Source organism: Rhinoderma darwinii, chromosome 8 (assembly GCF_050947455.1).
Source record: "Rhinoderma darwinii isolate aRhiDar2 chromosome 8, aRhiDar2.hap1, whole genome shotgun sequence".
NCBI classification, from domain to species: domain Eukaryota; kingdom Metazoa; phylum Chordata; class Amphibia; order Anura; family Rhinodermatidae; genus Rhinoderma; species Rhinoderma darwinii.
Genome location: NC_134694.1, coordinates 16,963,918 through 16,979,630, shown reverse-complemented (window position 1 = coordinate 16,979,630; position 15,713 = coordinate 16,963,918). Strand labels below are relative to the sequence as shown.

At 43.0% G+C, this 15,713-nt stretch overlaps 1 protein-coding gene across 1 annotated transcript in view; it reads left to right on the top strand.

Moving 5' to 3' along the window:
* Positions 1 to 15,713, top strand: part of ABCD1 (ATP binding cassette subfamily D member 1) — a 47,083-nt gene that overhangs the window by 12,060 nt on the left and 19,310 nt on the right. Inside the window, exons 2-5 of the mRNA XM_075835341.1 lie at positions 7,510 to 7,690; positions 9,355 to 9,497; positions 9,773 to 9,941; positions 13,233 to 13,327. Coding sequence (XP_075691456.1) covers positions 7,510 to 7,690; positions 9,355 to 9,497; positions 9,773 to 9,941; positions 13,233 to 13,327 — 588 coding nt within the window. The remainder of the gene's footprint in view (positions 1 to 7,509; positions 7,691 to 9,354; positions 9,498 to 9,772; positions 9,942 to 13,232; positions 13,328 to 15,713) is intronic.

Genomic DNA, 15,713 nt, shown 5'->3' with positions numbered 1-15,713 from the left:
TTATTTATAAGGTGAGAAGATCTTATAGGAATCCAAACAAGCTTTCACTATGACTGATAAGAATACTAGTAATGTTTATTTTACTACCTGTCTGGAAAGTTGCCATTGGCTTAGCAGTAAAGCTGCTCTGAAGAGTTTCGTCTCTGATTTTCCGTGTTCGTAGCTCGCCTTTACCATCGGTCTGGGCTTCAGAGGAAGGAAGGAATTGTAACCATCTTGGCTCTTGTGTGATTGGCAATCCATAGCCTAAAGATCAAAGCCCATGTATGGGCAGGTGGGGGGGGGGTCAGTGACAAATCGGGCCGGTCATTGTTAACCCATCGCTATAATTAAAGGGGTTGTCCGAGATTAGAAAAACTTGGCTGCTTTCTTCCGGAAAACCGCCCCACACCTGTTGTATCTGGTATTGCAGTTCAGTTCCATTAAAGTCAATGGGGCTAAGCTGCAATACCACACACAACCGGTGGACAGGTGTGGCGCTGTTTTTGGAAGAAAGCCATGTTGTTCTAATCCTATAAAGGGGATCTATGAGCTAAATGAGGCTGGGCTGCAATACCAGACAAAGCCTATGTACAATAGTGGCAGTATTTCTGGGGGGAAGAAAGTAGTCCCTCCTTTCCTTCTCCTACAACCCCTTAAACCCTTGACCATAGCACATGCTTTTTAAACTTCATCTAATGTTTATGGTCTGTCGTTTTAGAGACGATTGTGCTATGCACAATGTGCACATATGTGGTTGGGCATACAGCTGCCTAGTTGCAAGACTGTTCAAGTGCCCACACAGCTATGTAGTACATGGGCACCCATTTATAAATAAATTGACAACTGGGTGTTACCGTTTAGGGGGGATGTCCCTACACAGACTGACAATGTCCAATCAGTGCTGACCGAGTGAGGATGTGTAGGGACACGCCCCTATGACCAGCGGAATGGTAACACCCAATTGTCAATTTATTGATACATTTCTAGGAGGAATAATAGAGGAACCGTACAATGCAAAGTTTTAAGAAAAGATGCTTCAGAACTGTCCTTTTATGGGGAATACAAATATTTACTAAAACAGACAGGTCAGAAGAGGTGACAGATCCCCTTTAAATATGATTACTGTCATCAGGTGTTCCCAATGTAGGTATCTCGCCTGGTGAGGCAGCCGCTGGCTGAAGATTCCAGGAGGGGACTAGCTACTCGGCTGTTAACGTAATTATAACTCTAACTACAACGAGGGCCACTATAGTAGCCTGATCTATGACTACTGTTAGTGCGGATGATGTAGTATTAGGGTATGTTCACATGGCCTATTTTCAGTCGTTTTTTTTGGCTGTAAATGCCCCCGAAAAATCGGCTGAGAATACGGGGGCTGAAAGCCTCCAAACATCTGCCCATTTATTTCAATGGGAAAAACTGCATTTCGTTCCCACGGGGCGTCTTTTACACAGCTGTTTTTAAAAGCGGCGCTTAAAAAAAAAATCATAAAAAAGTGCATGTCAATTCTTGAGCCGTTTTTCATTGGGTCAATAGAAAAACGGCTCCAAAAATGGCCTAAAAAAAATGCATCAAAAAAATGTTTGATGCATAAAAAAACGGCTGAAAAGCAGGGGCTGTTCTCTTGAAAACGGCTCCGTATTTTACAGCCGTTTTTAGTCTAGCGTGTGAACATACCCTCAAAGTACATTTCCAGATGGTTATGCTCTTTCTAAGAGATTTAAATAGGAAGTGGTGGGTGAAATAGTAAAAGTGTGGTGACCGGCGCTAGTTGACAGATGCAATGTTAACACATGGTGACAACACATCCGGTCGTGACCCCGAGCTTTAGCATTATTCTACACCATTTCAGAAATGGGTAAGGTGCAGTCCAATGAATCCAGAGGCTCCATGCAGCGTACCACAGAGGCTGTTGATCTCATGGCCAGGACCACCTACAATGGATTGTCCTTTCACTGTTTCCATCTTGGGTACCAAGGACACATTACTATGTAGGCCTAGCCTAAGGTTTGTGAGATGTTCTTCAAGTTGGGTTTAGGCAGCTTATACATTATTGATCGTGGCTGTCACTTCATTTCTTTTCAGGCAGGTAACCACATGTTAAATTCACTACTATTCAAGTCCTCATAAATGGTCTTGAGCTGTGACCCTGACCAGACCAGAGCCATCCAACATGGAGGTGGTAGGGCCTAAGTTGAGTTGTTTGACCTACTAAGCAAGCTAGAAGTGTAGCGGGCATGTTCTTCCAAGCCTTTGCCTTGAGTCCTCCACGGAGGTGATGTCTCCCGTGTCATCTCCAACACAAAATACAGGAGCTTATTGGGCAGAGCATTATAGCATTATAGCATTATAGCAAACCGGAAGATATGGAATTTGCAATGCCAAGTTATACGTAGAAGTTGGGAGCTGCTTCACCTTTCTCCCGCTTGGCTCAGAAATTCATGCTGTGTTTTGTGACCTATGTGAAGTTTTGCAAGGAAACCTGCGTTGACCAATGTTTTGCATTTTGAACGACATCTGAGCCTGAGGAGTGACGATTATATCAGGAAATTCGAGGACTCTATTAAAGGGTGTTTCTATAAAAAAAAAGCTGTAAGCTCTTTATATACTCTTAGTGGCCCCCGACCCCTAGGGTAAAATTGTTTATATCATTTGAGTTGTATTTTTTCTCCTAAAGATCCCCCTTCAATTAATACAAAATAAAAAGTCACTTGAATTGTGAGTGCCCCTCTACATGTTTCGAAGTAGATGTATTCAGCGCCCTTCTAGTACCTGGGTCTGCTTAATATTGCTATATGGAACTAATAGGGTATGTTCTGTCCACCTATTGAACGCCATTTCACAGTTTTACATATAGAAATCATCTACATAAAAAGTTAAGTACGTTTTCGTAAATACATTACTTGTCTTCTTGTCACGTTTGGTTCGTGGATCCACTGGGCGGTACCGCCTTGACGGTATAGCAGCTGGCCAACAGGGCGCAGGTCACAGTCTATCGTTCGTATAGTGTACCTGTGGCAGCTCAGACAGTAGCAGGGCAGGCTCGGCTGGGACTAGGCAGCAGGTAGACGTCAGGCACGGGGAACACTGGGAACTAGAAACCACTAGGAGACCATTTGCATAGACAAACTTTGGATATGACAAACAACGCTCAGGCATTGCAGGTAGGGGCACAGCCCTTCTTATAGCCCAGGGTGCTCTGGGAGCAATAAGCTCAATCTCCCACTTGCATGCGCTTTGGCTTCTTAAGTCTGGACTGAGCTCGCGAGCGCACCCTGGTGGTCAATGTGGAACAGGACGGCCGTATGTGCAGACATTTCTGGAGAGAAGGGCGTCGACTGTATGGAAGGAGTTCGTGGTCAGCGACCGCGGACGTTACACTTATAGTATCTTATATATAATCCTGAGTTACAGTCTGCAGTATAGCCAAGCGCTGCATTCACATTGTAGACTTCAGTGCTGAAATCTGCCAGCCTTCTTTGCTGGCTTAATGTCTATACAGACCTCGATCTGGTGATATGCATTCTGGGAAGTTTCATCCTTCCACCACTGTACAGTAAACTAATATAGGAAATCTGATATTTTCTTGTGCAGCTTGGGGGTACAAAGACTTACTGTGTAAGAAATGTACGGTGACTTATTTTTGTAACGTGAATATTTATTTTTTTTATCCCGTTTATAATAACCTGTTAAATTAATTCTTCAGGTTATTACGGTCGTGTAGGTACCGAATATGTGTAGGTTTTTTTGTTTTTGTGCAATGTATGGGCAATAAAATATATTTTATGCAAAATAATGACTTTTTTTTTTTTTTTTATGTTTTTCTTTTGTTTTGTTTTTGCCACATTTATTTTTAATCCCATGAAGAGAACTTTTTTTTATAACTTTTTTTTTTTTTTACTTATAATGAATTAGCATACTCCCTGTATTCTAATACATTTATACTGTGCCACCATGATACAGGCTGCGGTTAGGACAACGCCTAGTGTACGCTAACAGCAGGTTTATGGAACAAACAGCCCTGGGGTCATTTCCAGGACCCAGGGCTGACTGCAGAGGGTTCCCCCAGTCTCTGATCGCGTCGTTGGGTTTCTGGAGAGGGGAATCCACTTGGATCATGCTTCAATCATGAACCGCGGCGATCAAAGGGTTAAACAGCTGGGGTTGGAGTTTACCCTGATCTCAGCTGTATTTACTAGGCTACTCTGTTTGTTACAGCTCCTGCACTCATAGCACATACTCACACGACTTATTTTCACGAGTATTTCAGAGCGCACAGCGCTCGTGTTATGCTCTGAAAACATTACACCTGCAAACAGCTTCTCATTGACTTCAAGGAAAAATATATAATGTGGAGTTCATATCAGGCGTATTTTGTCGCTGCTGAATTTTAAAAAAACGCCTTGTTAAAAAAGTGACCTGTCAATTGAAATGTTTTACAAGCTGACTTTCCATGAACGCTCCAAAAAAAAAACGCTTCGAAAATACGCTTTAAAATACCATTTAAAAACGCTGGCAAAATTAAAAACCACTGCCTCAAACATGCCGTGTGAACCTTTTCTACAGCGGCGCCAAAAAGCGAGATATTGGGCCTGCACCGCTTGCCATCCAGACTGGGCGGTTGTTAAGGGGTTAAATATATCTTCTTGTGGACAAGCTGAGTGACAATCCAAATAGCCGCGATTACCGTGATGTCACCCAACTTTTTCTCCGAGTGACGCGTCTGCCATAAATCCCCCATATTGCTGCATTACCCGGCAGGTTTACCAGTCAGCCATATTGGTTGTGACTCGGGAAGAGATATAACTAAGAGCCGACTGAATAGAATTTTTAACAACTTGACAGAAGAGGACGTCTCAAGGACTTCTGCTGGATCTGGAGTGCTCACACTAGTGAGGCGGCTGGCGTTCTGTAGTTTGTTCCCCGGAGCAGCGCTCAGATAACCCGTGGTATTTTGCAGCCTGTAATCTCTAGAGTAATTCCGGCTGGAAGGGAAGGGTTACTACAGGACATTGCTCTTTACCAGTTTTCTGCTGTGGTTACTAAGATGCTAAACAAAAAGGCCTGATGTCGGCCGCCTGCTTAACCAGTTCACTGCCAGCACACCCCACAACACTCCAGTTCTCACGCCCTCGGGTAACCGGGGAGGGGGGAATCTGAACTGCAAGCGGATCTTTTCCTTAAGCTATATTCGGAACAAAGAAGACTTTGTCAGTGGATTTAAAGGAAAACTCTGCTCCTAAACAATAATCCACAATAAAAATTTGAGGTCTTGGTAAATACTTTTGCTTTACTACTTGTGTCCTAATTTTGAGTCTCGTGATGTTTTTGTTTTCCATTCATGTCTAAAGCTAAATTCAGAGTTCTGCTGGCTTCCTGTTGGGCTTCGTTCACATCTTCATCGGAGGCTCTGTTAGGGGGCCTCCGTCGCAGGTCCGGCAGGGATTACCGGAGACAATAGGGCAGCATGCTGCGCTATTGTCTGGTAAAATCACAGACACCCCGAGGGAACCTATAAAGTCACTGGATTCCGGCAGTGTCTGCTGTGCAACAAAACCGTTAGTTTCGTTATTCCCTTGTTCTGACGAAGCAGAACATCGGAATAGCACCACGCAGGTGTGAACCCGGCCTTAGCGGTGCGTTGTGGGAGCTCACAAGACAGTTGCATAGATATGCCTAACCTGTTAGATCACATGACTGACCGCAGAGAAGCTAAACTGCTGTCTGTTTCCAAGGGCAACCAGCAGAATTTTGAAAGCAAGATGTATATGGATGTAGGAGACATTTGCTGAAATATCAGTGGCGGACCCCACTGGGACCCCTGCATTCACTCAAGGGGCACCAGCGCTTATGTGTATAGTCCCAGTAAATTCTATCCACATTAGTTTGGAGTGCTGTAAATGTGGAGATCTAGAAGCTAAGGAGCTCAATGCATCCGCTTACTAATCTATGAGGGTCTCTGCTCACACCCCACCCCCCCCCCCCCGCAACTAAACGTCTGATGTGTCTATATGACTTTGTAGTCTTTAGCCCAATAGCGTCCCACCCTGGTGAAGGTGAGAGAGGTTGACGGGAGTTGAAGGCACATAACGCCGACAAGTATCCCATCCCTTTTGGTTCTAGCAATCACTTGGGGTCCCAGCACCCTTTCCCCCAGAGACCATTGCTCTGGATGAGCATAGTAACCGACCCTAAATTAGCTAGTCGAGCATGCCCCTTCAATCTATCTGGATAGTACGTGTAGTTTTCAGGGCTGGCACCGATACATATCCTAGTCCTATGCACCCAGGGAATGGAACAACTTCCAGCACGGACCTTTATCTGAGGTCAATACTGTGAAATGTCGCACAATTGAGAGGGAATTATTCAGGCCATTGGTCACAGTGGATTGTCCCGTTATGTGACTCATCTATAGCTTTCAGTCTCGTCAAGTTACACTGAGGAGCCCGTGACGTGGCCTTTTATGTACAACATTTAACACCATAATGACAAGGTGAAGTTTTTGTTTTAAATGATCAGATTTTTGTTCAAAATCCCCCAAAAAATAAATAAATAAATATATATATATATATTATTTTTTTTAATTTTTTTTTTTTTTATTTTTTTTTTTTTTACAGAACTTTAGTATAGAAACATTATTGTCTTTTTATTTATGACAATATTTACCTTTTGAGAGTCTCGGAGTGGGGGGGCACGTCTCCTCATGGACTTCCTCCTGCTGGATGAGTAACACTTCCCTGGGGCTGAACTTTGAGCGGTCTCATTTACTTGGGCCGAGCTGCAATACCAGACACGGCCTCTGGGCAAGAGTGTCGCTTTTTTTCTAATCCAGGACAACCCCTTTAAAAAAAACTTGGTCACACTTGCAGCCCTTGTGGATGAAAATCGTAAAAAAAAAAGAAACTGATAATGATTCCGATTTTCTTTTATATTGCAATGCATATATTACCCATAACATAAACCTTCCCTAAACCAATATCCAAAAAATTCCACCTTCTAGAAAACAAATGCGAGTTCTTCTCCTTTTTATTATAATTTAATTTGCTTGCTAGTAAATTATTAAAAATCAGTAAAAAAAAAATATCCTTAACCTTTGCAAGTTCATATAGTTTTAGATTTATTTATTTTTTTGTATGGGGAGTTGGTACCTTCTCTAAGAAATGATCGTGCAAAGATGGTAACGTGACATGAACCAGATAAAGTTCAACAGGCCGCGGCTGATTGGTTGGCATTCGTGCCGTGTCCTGTTGGCAGTGTTGCGCTCTCTTCCTGCTGGCGGTGGGTCAGTAGTATTATACAATTATAGCATTGCCTATTATTTTGTGTCCATTTCATTTACTAGAAACCGCTCCGATTGTCCCAATTTTCCCCCGAATTTGAGCAAGGCGAATACTCCATCATATGGCTGTACTGTAATAAATATTCTGTGGTTGACTTATATTGTCCTTTTAATTATCACGTCCTAGTAAGAAACCTTCTCTGTACTGTCACTAATGCTGCTGCTTTCCATGTCTTTTCCATTCGCAGGTGGAGTTGTCCTTGCTGCAGCAATGCTACAAAGACTTGTCCTCGCAGATAAACCTCATCCTATTGGAGAGGCTGTGGTATGTGATGCTGGAACAGTTCCTCATGAAATATGTGTGGAGCGCGTCTGGCCTCGTCATGGTGGCAGTGCCCATCATCACCGCCACTGGATATTCTGAGAGTGGTAAGGATCGGTACAGGATCTCTAGAGTAAGGGCCTATTCAGACGAGCGATGTTCACGTCCGAGTGTATAACTGACCGCACACTGACCTATCAAAGTCAATGGGCTGATTCACATGTCCGTTTTTTCAAATTGCAGCGTGCCCTACTTTTGTTTGATTCTCGCCAATTCATACCAGTGGGTCAGTGAGAAAATCGGACAGCGCACTGATGCTATCGGAGAGTGGTCCGTTTTTCACTGAGGGATCGGGGGTGCTCCCTTTGTCATCTCCCCAGACCGTTTTATACCGGCAGCAGAGGTCCTAACAAAGGCCCCCAGAGCTGTCCAGTATCAGTTCCTGTATGGCATAACTTAGGTATGCCCTAAAAGATGCCTTTGCATATAGACATATGATAAATGTTTAAGTCCCCATGCACAAGAACGTAGGTTTCGTCCGTAATTACGGATCCACTCATTTCTTTGTCCGACTGACACCTTCACGTAGATTTACGGGCAGGTGTCCGTGCCACAGACAGGATCCGCAAAAGATAGGACATGTCCTATTTTCTGATTTTTATGGACCATGCTCCCATACTTTATATGGGAGCATGGCCCACAAATGCGGGTGGCTGTCCACGGCCGTGTGCGTGGGGCCTAAGTGTAAAAGTTCACTTTAATTATGTGTAACATTTTCTTTTAGTCCCATTAGTGAATACAATGCAAAAGATACAGAAAAACACAACAAACACAATTTTTTTTTATTTACTTTGTTAAAATCATTCATCCTATTGAATAATAAACAGTAAAAAAAAACATACAGATTTGGTTTCGCTTGTGCTCATAATGAACCGTACTATAAAATTATTTAACTGCATTCTGCCATTTATAAAAAAAAAAATAATTGTAAATTTGATGTTAACTTATATGTACCCCAAAATTTTGTAAATCAACAACTGGTCCCGCAAAAAATAAGGCCTCAAACAGCTACGCCGGAATGCTGTGAGGCAAAAAAACAAATTGGCTTTGGCCTTATGGGATTTAAGGGGTTGTCCTATTAGGGAATTCTGGGTTAAGAAAGGGGGGTCTTCTATTCGCTAGAGCAGAGAGTAGCTTCAAAGAGCGGCACCCAATCTGGACGACCCAGCATGTCCATGTATTACTCCGACAGCTCACTGATTTGGACTGTGTAATACTTAATTTCCCCCGTGGAGGCGCTATGGGGAAATTGAACACTTGCTGCCAGATTCCTCTGCAGATTACATCTGATTTGCGGTGGTGCATCCATCAGTTGCCAATCATGGGCAGTAGTGGTAACATCCCATGATTGGGTCCATATTACCGACCGATATCCTACTCTATGCACCGCCATAAGGGACCATGCATTCTGTGTTCATGATCCCTTAGCCAATTTTAAGGTATACGTTTTTTCCATTGAGAAACAAACGTTATGGATTCCTTCATGTTGATAAAGTCGTCTCCACCCCACAATATGACCCCAAAGTTTAGTAAGTTCATATATGTGATCTCTCCTGCTTTTTCGCTATTCATACCATTTTATAAAAGAGTATTTCTCAATTCTGGTTGTCCCTTTTTATCTTGGTTTTGCCACCCCACAATATGGCAGCAGTGTAGGTGAAGGGCGCACAATATATAACTGACTACAGACCTATTTCTTTCATGATATTAGACTCAGAGGAAGTGAAGAGGGCCGCGATTGAAATGAAAGAAGAGGAACTAGTAAGTGAACGAGCTGAAGCCTTCACCACTGCGAGGAATCTTCTTACTGCTGCGGCTGACGCCATAGAGAGAGTAATGTCCTCTTATAAAGAGGTGAGTCACGTGTCGTCAGACTGATGGGTCAAGTCACACATGAGAAGTACGTAAATCGTATAGGGAAAAAGTCCATTTAGTATACATTAAAAGTCTAAAAACTATTGTTAAATATCTTCTATACTGAAATATCACTTGCAGCTACAGGCCCAAAGCCTGAGGCTGTACTACTACCAATTTCTGATTTCTGTCAGGTGCAGTATTGGGTGTTCATTGATTTCTTTGGGTGTTGTCGTCATACGTTCGCTCAACATGCCCCAATATGTTATTGACAGGTGACCGAGCTGGCAGGTTACACAGCACGAGTTCATGATATGTTCGAAGTCTTTGAGGATGTGAACAAAGGCGTCTACAAACGTCCCGGAGAATTTGAAGAAGCCAATCCCAAGGAAAGAGATGTAATTCAACATGGAATTCGCATTGAAGGTCCTCTTGAAATAAAAGGTAAGGAGTATATCTATGTAATACGTTCTGTATTCTTCTACTGAGGATTGAGCAGGAGGTCCTACAGCACCAAGCCCATGTGACCTTTTAGGGCCAGTTTACTGAAGGCTGATATTGTGCCATTGCAAATTAAAAATGGCACGGAAAAGTCCAACCTTTATTGGTATCGGAATTGGTGGTGTTCACCCATTTCAGATAATATCTATCTAATGTGTATGGACAGCTTAATTGTAGTCGGAACCCCTTCTTATCTGTGTTCAGTGGTCTGTTCCACAATGATGCAGTCAGTTGAGAAGTGATGTAGTGAGGGAGAGACCATTGCACACAGTTAGGAGGGGTCCTGACTACAGTAAAAAAGATAGATTACAAAAATGTTATTACAAAATTACTATAAAATATTCCCATATTACAAAGACGTTGGGGCAGATTTATTATTAATGGCTTAAAGATAGCCTAAAGCTCTGGGTGCTAGACTAAAGATGCACTAGACTAAAGATGTTTGATAGACACTTGCTGCCAGGTTTCTCCGCAGAGTACAGATTGACGCTGGAGGTCCTAGTGGGATATTCTGTGATCGGCTTAATGTTGCTGGACCTTTCTGACAAACCGTGCAGCAGAAAATGTATTTAATAGGGAGTCAAAAAAACAACTCCTTAATGAATCATTAGAATGGGCTGGTATCTTTCACCTGACTTTCCCTTTAAAGTTCTATGAACCCAAACAGACACTTATCCTCTCCAGTGCAGGTAACACTTACATGGCTGCATTTTTTGAGTCACCAGTTCTTTCTTAGACAAACAATCCAGATGATGAGAGGCCGAGCCTGGTTCAGGAACAGCTGACACATAGGGAACAGCTGACACATAGGGAACTGCTACTAACACATCTGCCTGGAATCCAGCTTTTCAAGTAACTGAATGGCTGATGCTGATCTAGTTGATGTGTTACCAATAGTATTACTCACAAACATTGTCAGTCCGGATGTATCTAGTATTGGGTATGCAAGGCATCTGTAATTACCGCCTCATACACTTTATATTTAACCCTTTGGGCAGGAATTTTTATAAGACAAACATGACTTGGACTACCAAGTGGATTATCACATGTGTGTAATGATGTATTCAGCCGAATAGATGTAGCAGAACAATTCCCAAAGTATAAAACCTGTGAGCGCCCCCTGCTGGAATTTGTGAGTATTCCACATTGTGAACAGATAGTGTTCACCCACTTTAGTCCTCATGGGCATCACAGTATAATTCCCTATCCTGGTACAAACATTCATATGCACACTAGAGCCTAAAAGGTGAAAATTAAAAAGATTTTCAATATGCTTATTACGGTTTCCACACCGCCATTTGCTTACTCTATAACCGGTCGTCTGACCGTGGTGGCCCAAAAGGGGACGACACTAGGATGATCAGTCATATGATAAATTGCTCGTATAGACCATCTGCCCAAAAATGTGGCAGTGGCCATTATGTCGTACAGTGGGACCATACCTCCTTTTCAAAAAATGTGTCCCCAATTTCTAAATAAAATATCACTTTATTCACCTATGTTACCAGGTGTATGGCCAGCTTTCGGCTACATTAACACGGCTGTTTTTGGACCTATTTTTGGCCGTTTTCACGACCAGACGGCTCCCGTAGAAGTCAATGGATCAGTTTTTAACGGTCGTTTTTAAGGAATCAATCCTTAAAAACTGTAAAAACTGATCCTACATTGAGTGCTGAGCCCAGGGAAGCCAGTGACGTCACTTTCCATACATGGACAGGGATATCGGGCTTTCAACAATGGAGTCCCCAGCCAGAGCATCGCAAGATCTATGGCCTGGGACTCCTGTCTATGGAAAGACCTTGACGACACTGTCCATATATGAACAGTGACGTCAGGTGCTCCCTCTGACCCCCCCCCCCCATGTAGATAGCAACCCTCCACCACTGCAGATAGCGTCGCTGAAGCTCCCTATATAAGCGGAATCCTAGGTGGCCAGACCGGGGATTCCACTCCTGGAGAAGCCCCCGGTGTCCATATATGGATAGCGATGTCAAGGGGCTACTCCTGAAGCGGAAACCCCGGCCAGAGCGCTGCCGACACTCTGGCAGGGGATTCCGCTCTTAGAGGAAACCCCTGACGTCACTGTCCATATATGGACCTTGCGGCGCTATCTACATGGGGACTGTGGAGTTTTCAGGGGGTTGTGACAAAAAAAAAACCCTGACAAATGAAATCCTTCCTTTTTTTCTTACGGTCATTAAAAACGGACAGACAGACTGGAAATGGATCAAAATTTGGAGACACACTGATCAGTCGATCAGTTTTTAATGGCCATTTTTTTTCACTGTCGTGTGAATGTAGCCTTATGGGCGGGACATGTAATAAAACAATGAGATCAGTACCTGGGGGCCAAAAGGTGTTCGCACGTTTAGCGCTCATCTTAGCGCCGTCAAGCTGCATTAAGTCTGACATTATGAGTCCAATCTCAAACTATCAACAGTATCTATGATAGACATTGGGATCAATGCCAAAATAGCTCCCCGGGTATGAGGGCGCTTCCACTGAGAGTAGAGGAGTTCTTCACACTGAAGTGCAATTTTTTCCCTTGACGCTTTGGAATAGGAATTGATTCGCTTTAGAGTGAACCCCCAGATTTTCTCAGTCTTTTTCTGTCCAACATTCGGTACTGAGTGATTTATTTTTATTTTTTATATATGTCTTTAGGCTTTGTGCACACGTAGCCAGCAGGTTATATTTTAAATCTATGTATATATTATAAAATAAACGGAGCTCTGACCCCTATAAAGTTATATTAAGGAATGATCCACTCAGAATTTTGAGTTCACACGTTGCGGATTTAACGCAGATCTCACCCTTTGGGCCATATGCACACGATGCGGATTACGTGCGGATCTGCTGGGACAAATCCACAGTGTAACACCGCTAAGTAAATATTGCAGGTGATCCCATCTACACATTGCAGAATCTTTAACCTAAGGAGCGAATGTTAAAATCCGCAGCATGCCAGTTAGTCTTGCGTTTCCATCTTTAAAAAAAAAACGCACCAAAATCGCATTCAATTCTGGAATTCGTACAATGTAGCCTTGCACTGCAAATGGTAAAATCTACGACAAATCCGTGATGTGTGAACTCCGCCTAAAGGGTGAAGATTCACTTGAAGTGCAGCTTTTTTTTTTTTCTCCTCGATTTTATATTTCCCAGTTCCCGCCTTAGGATCCCATCCCATTATTTCAGATTCTATATGAATGTTTTTTTTTTATTTGTCTTGTATAGGAAAAGTTGTGGATGTGGAGAACGGAATCATATGTGAGAATATTCCCATTGTCACCCCAACAGGCGACGTGGTCGTTGCCAGCCTCAATATTCGGGTAATTGTATAAAACAGCAGCAGTTTACAGAGAGTATGACTCTGAATTTTCGATAAGTGGCAGATAAAAATGGTCAAAAGGGTCTTCCGGTTTCAGCAAACAAAACTTATTTATTATATGATGAAAAGTTATGCAGTTTTCTAAAACTTTGTGTATCAATTCCTCATAGTTTTCAAGATCTCTGCTCGTAGTTATTGAATTGTAACCTTCATTGTCTACTTATGGAGGATATAAATGTATCCTGCTCAGGTAGGTGCACTGCTTGTTACAGTCCCGTTATCACCTGCATTGTCACATGACCAGGACAGATTTACACTTTCTGGATGTTAAACGATGAACGTTTCCATTCACTGACTAAGCCAAAATCATCAAATTAAGAAAATCTGAAAAACTGGATTCCCATGTTAGGGGAGTAACTGCTATTGTATTCTGCAATGTTGCTTATCCCTAGAAAGGAGAAAATAATCTTACGTGGCCAATAGGCTATGTTCATAAGCTGCCGTTTTATCACTTTTTTTTTTTTTTTTGCTACGATTTTCACAAAACTGGGGCAAAAGTGAGAATGATCAGCCCTGTGTCCCCCATTAACATGCCCATTCAGCTCAACATAAGGGTAGAGATAAGTGGCTTCCAGACAGTGGGTGCTGCTTATCTTTAGGAGTTAAAAGGGTTTTCCAATCATAAGAAAATGATGGCCTATCCTTGGGGTAGGCCATCAATATCTGATCGGTCGGGGTCCCACTACCGGAACACAGGCACCCCCTGCTGATCAGCTGTTGTGAAGGGGCAGCGGCGCCCGTACGGTCGCTGCTTCCTCTTCATTCCTCATTGCTCGTACTGTGAATCTTCAACCCACTTGTCAAGTGAATGGGAGAAGGCTGAAATACTGTGAACCGCCGCTACATGTGTGTCGTCGATTCACAATACGAGCAGGTTGAAATGAAGGCGCCGCGGCCCCTTTAAAACAGCTGATCGGGAGTCGGACCCCTACCAATCAGATAATGATGGCCTCTCCTGAGGATTGGACATCAATTTCTTACGACTGATCAACCCCTTGAAGATTGGACTGGTTAAATTCCAACCTCCCCTGACCGCAGATGTTGGAGGGAATGTTTATCAGCCCCCACAGACACCAGTTGGGGTCCTATTATACGGCCCGACAAGGGCTGTGTAAACGAGCGCCGATCCACAAGACAGCCCGTTGATCGGCGCTAGTTTCTCCTTTCATAAGGAGCTATAAAATAGTAATGTATGGGGACGAGCGCTTGTTACTCCGATCCCTCGTCCCCGTATATTTCAGGTCAGCACAGCTCCCGGTTTACACCGAGAGATTGCGCTGCCGACCACGATATCTAGCTGTACTGACCTTTCCCCTAAAAAATCCTCTTCCGCAGTAAACACAGTCCTTGTTTGTCTTACTTAATCCCAGTTCTCTGATAACTTTCCCTGAAATCTTGATAACCAGATGACACGATACAAATTTTACCTCTCGCTCGGCGTTTAATGAACTTATCTAGCGGTGTAGATTACTGGATCCGATCTTTATAGAGAGGAAACCTTATTGGGGCCGCGTCACGTTCAGCAGTGTCAAGGTTTGGTATTATCGTCTAGTGATAGGAAGAAGACAAAGTCAAATGTCCAAGGAGCGGGTTGAGGTGGCAATGCTCTTTAATGCTCCCAAGCAGGCCTCTCCCTGGCACCTGACTCCTTAATGGCACCGGTGTTTGTGAAGTCATTATAAGCCACGTGAGGTCATCTCTATATGTAGTTTGTGTTCACCGTTCACCGATAGAACTTGGAAACTGTAGTGGTTTATACTATTCACACATGCACTCAGTATCCGTATATAAATGGCAAAAAAAATAATCCTACATCGCTCGTATTTTCATTGGGGACTCGTCCGGGACCAAGATTTAATAGGGCAGAGTGCCAAGTTTAAACTGCTCCTCTTTGACTGATCGAACCGAGGTAGAAACCCCATTAACGGGGTCGTTCCGATTAGGACACCAACTTTATGCCGTTTTTGTTATGATTTTTGCACAATAAAAACAATTTTTACCAAATGATTTTTTACGACGGCGCTGTATGAGGGCTTGTTTTTTTGCAGGACGACGTGTACTTTTCATTGGTGCCATTTTTGGGTACATATGACTATTTGATTACTTTTTTATTCTGTTTTTGTGAGGAAACTAAAAACAACTATTCCAGCGGTTTGGTTTTTTTATGGCGTTTAGCGTGCAGGATAAATAACAATTATTTTATAGTATGGGTTGTTAAGAATGCAGCAATACCAGCTATGTGCAGTATTGTTGTTCATTTTTGGGGTGTTTTTAATAAGACTTTGTGTAAGGGGAAAAAAAAAGTTTTTGTTCTGTAAAATCGCTTA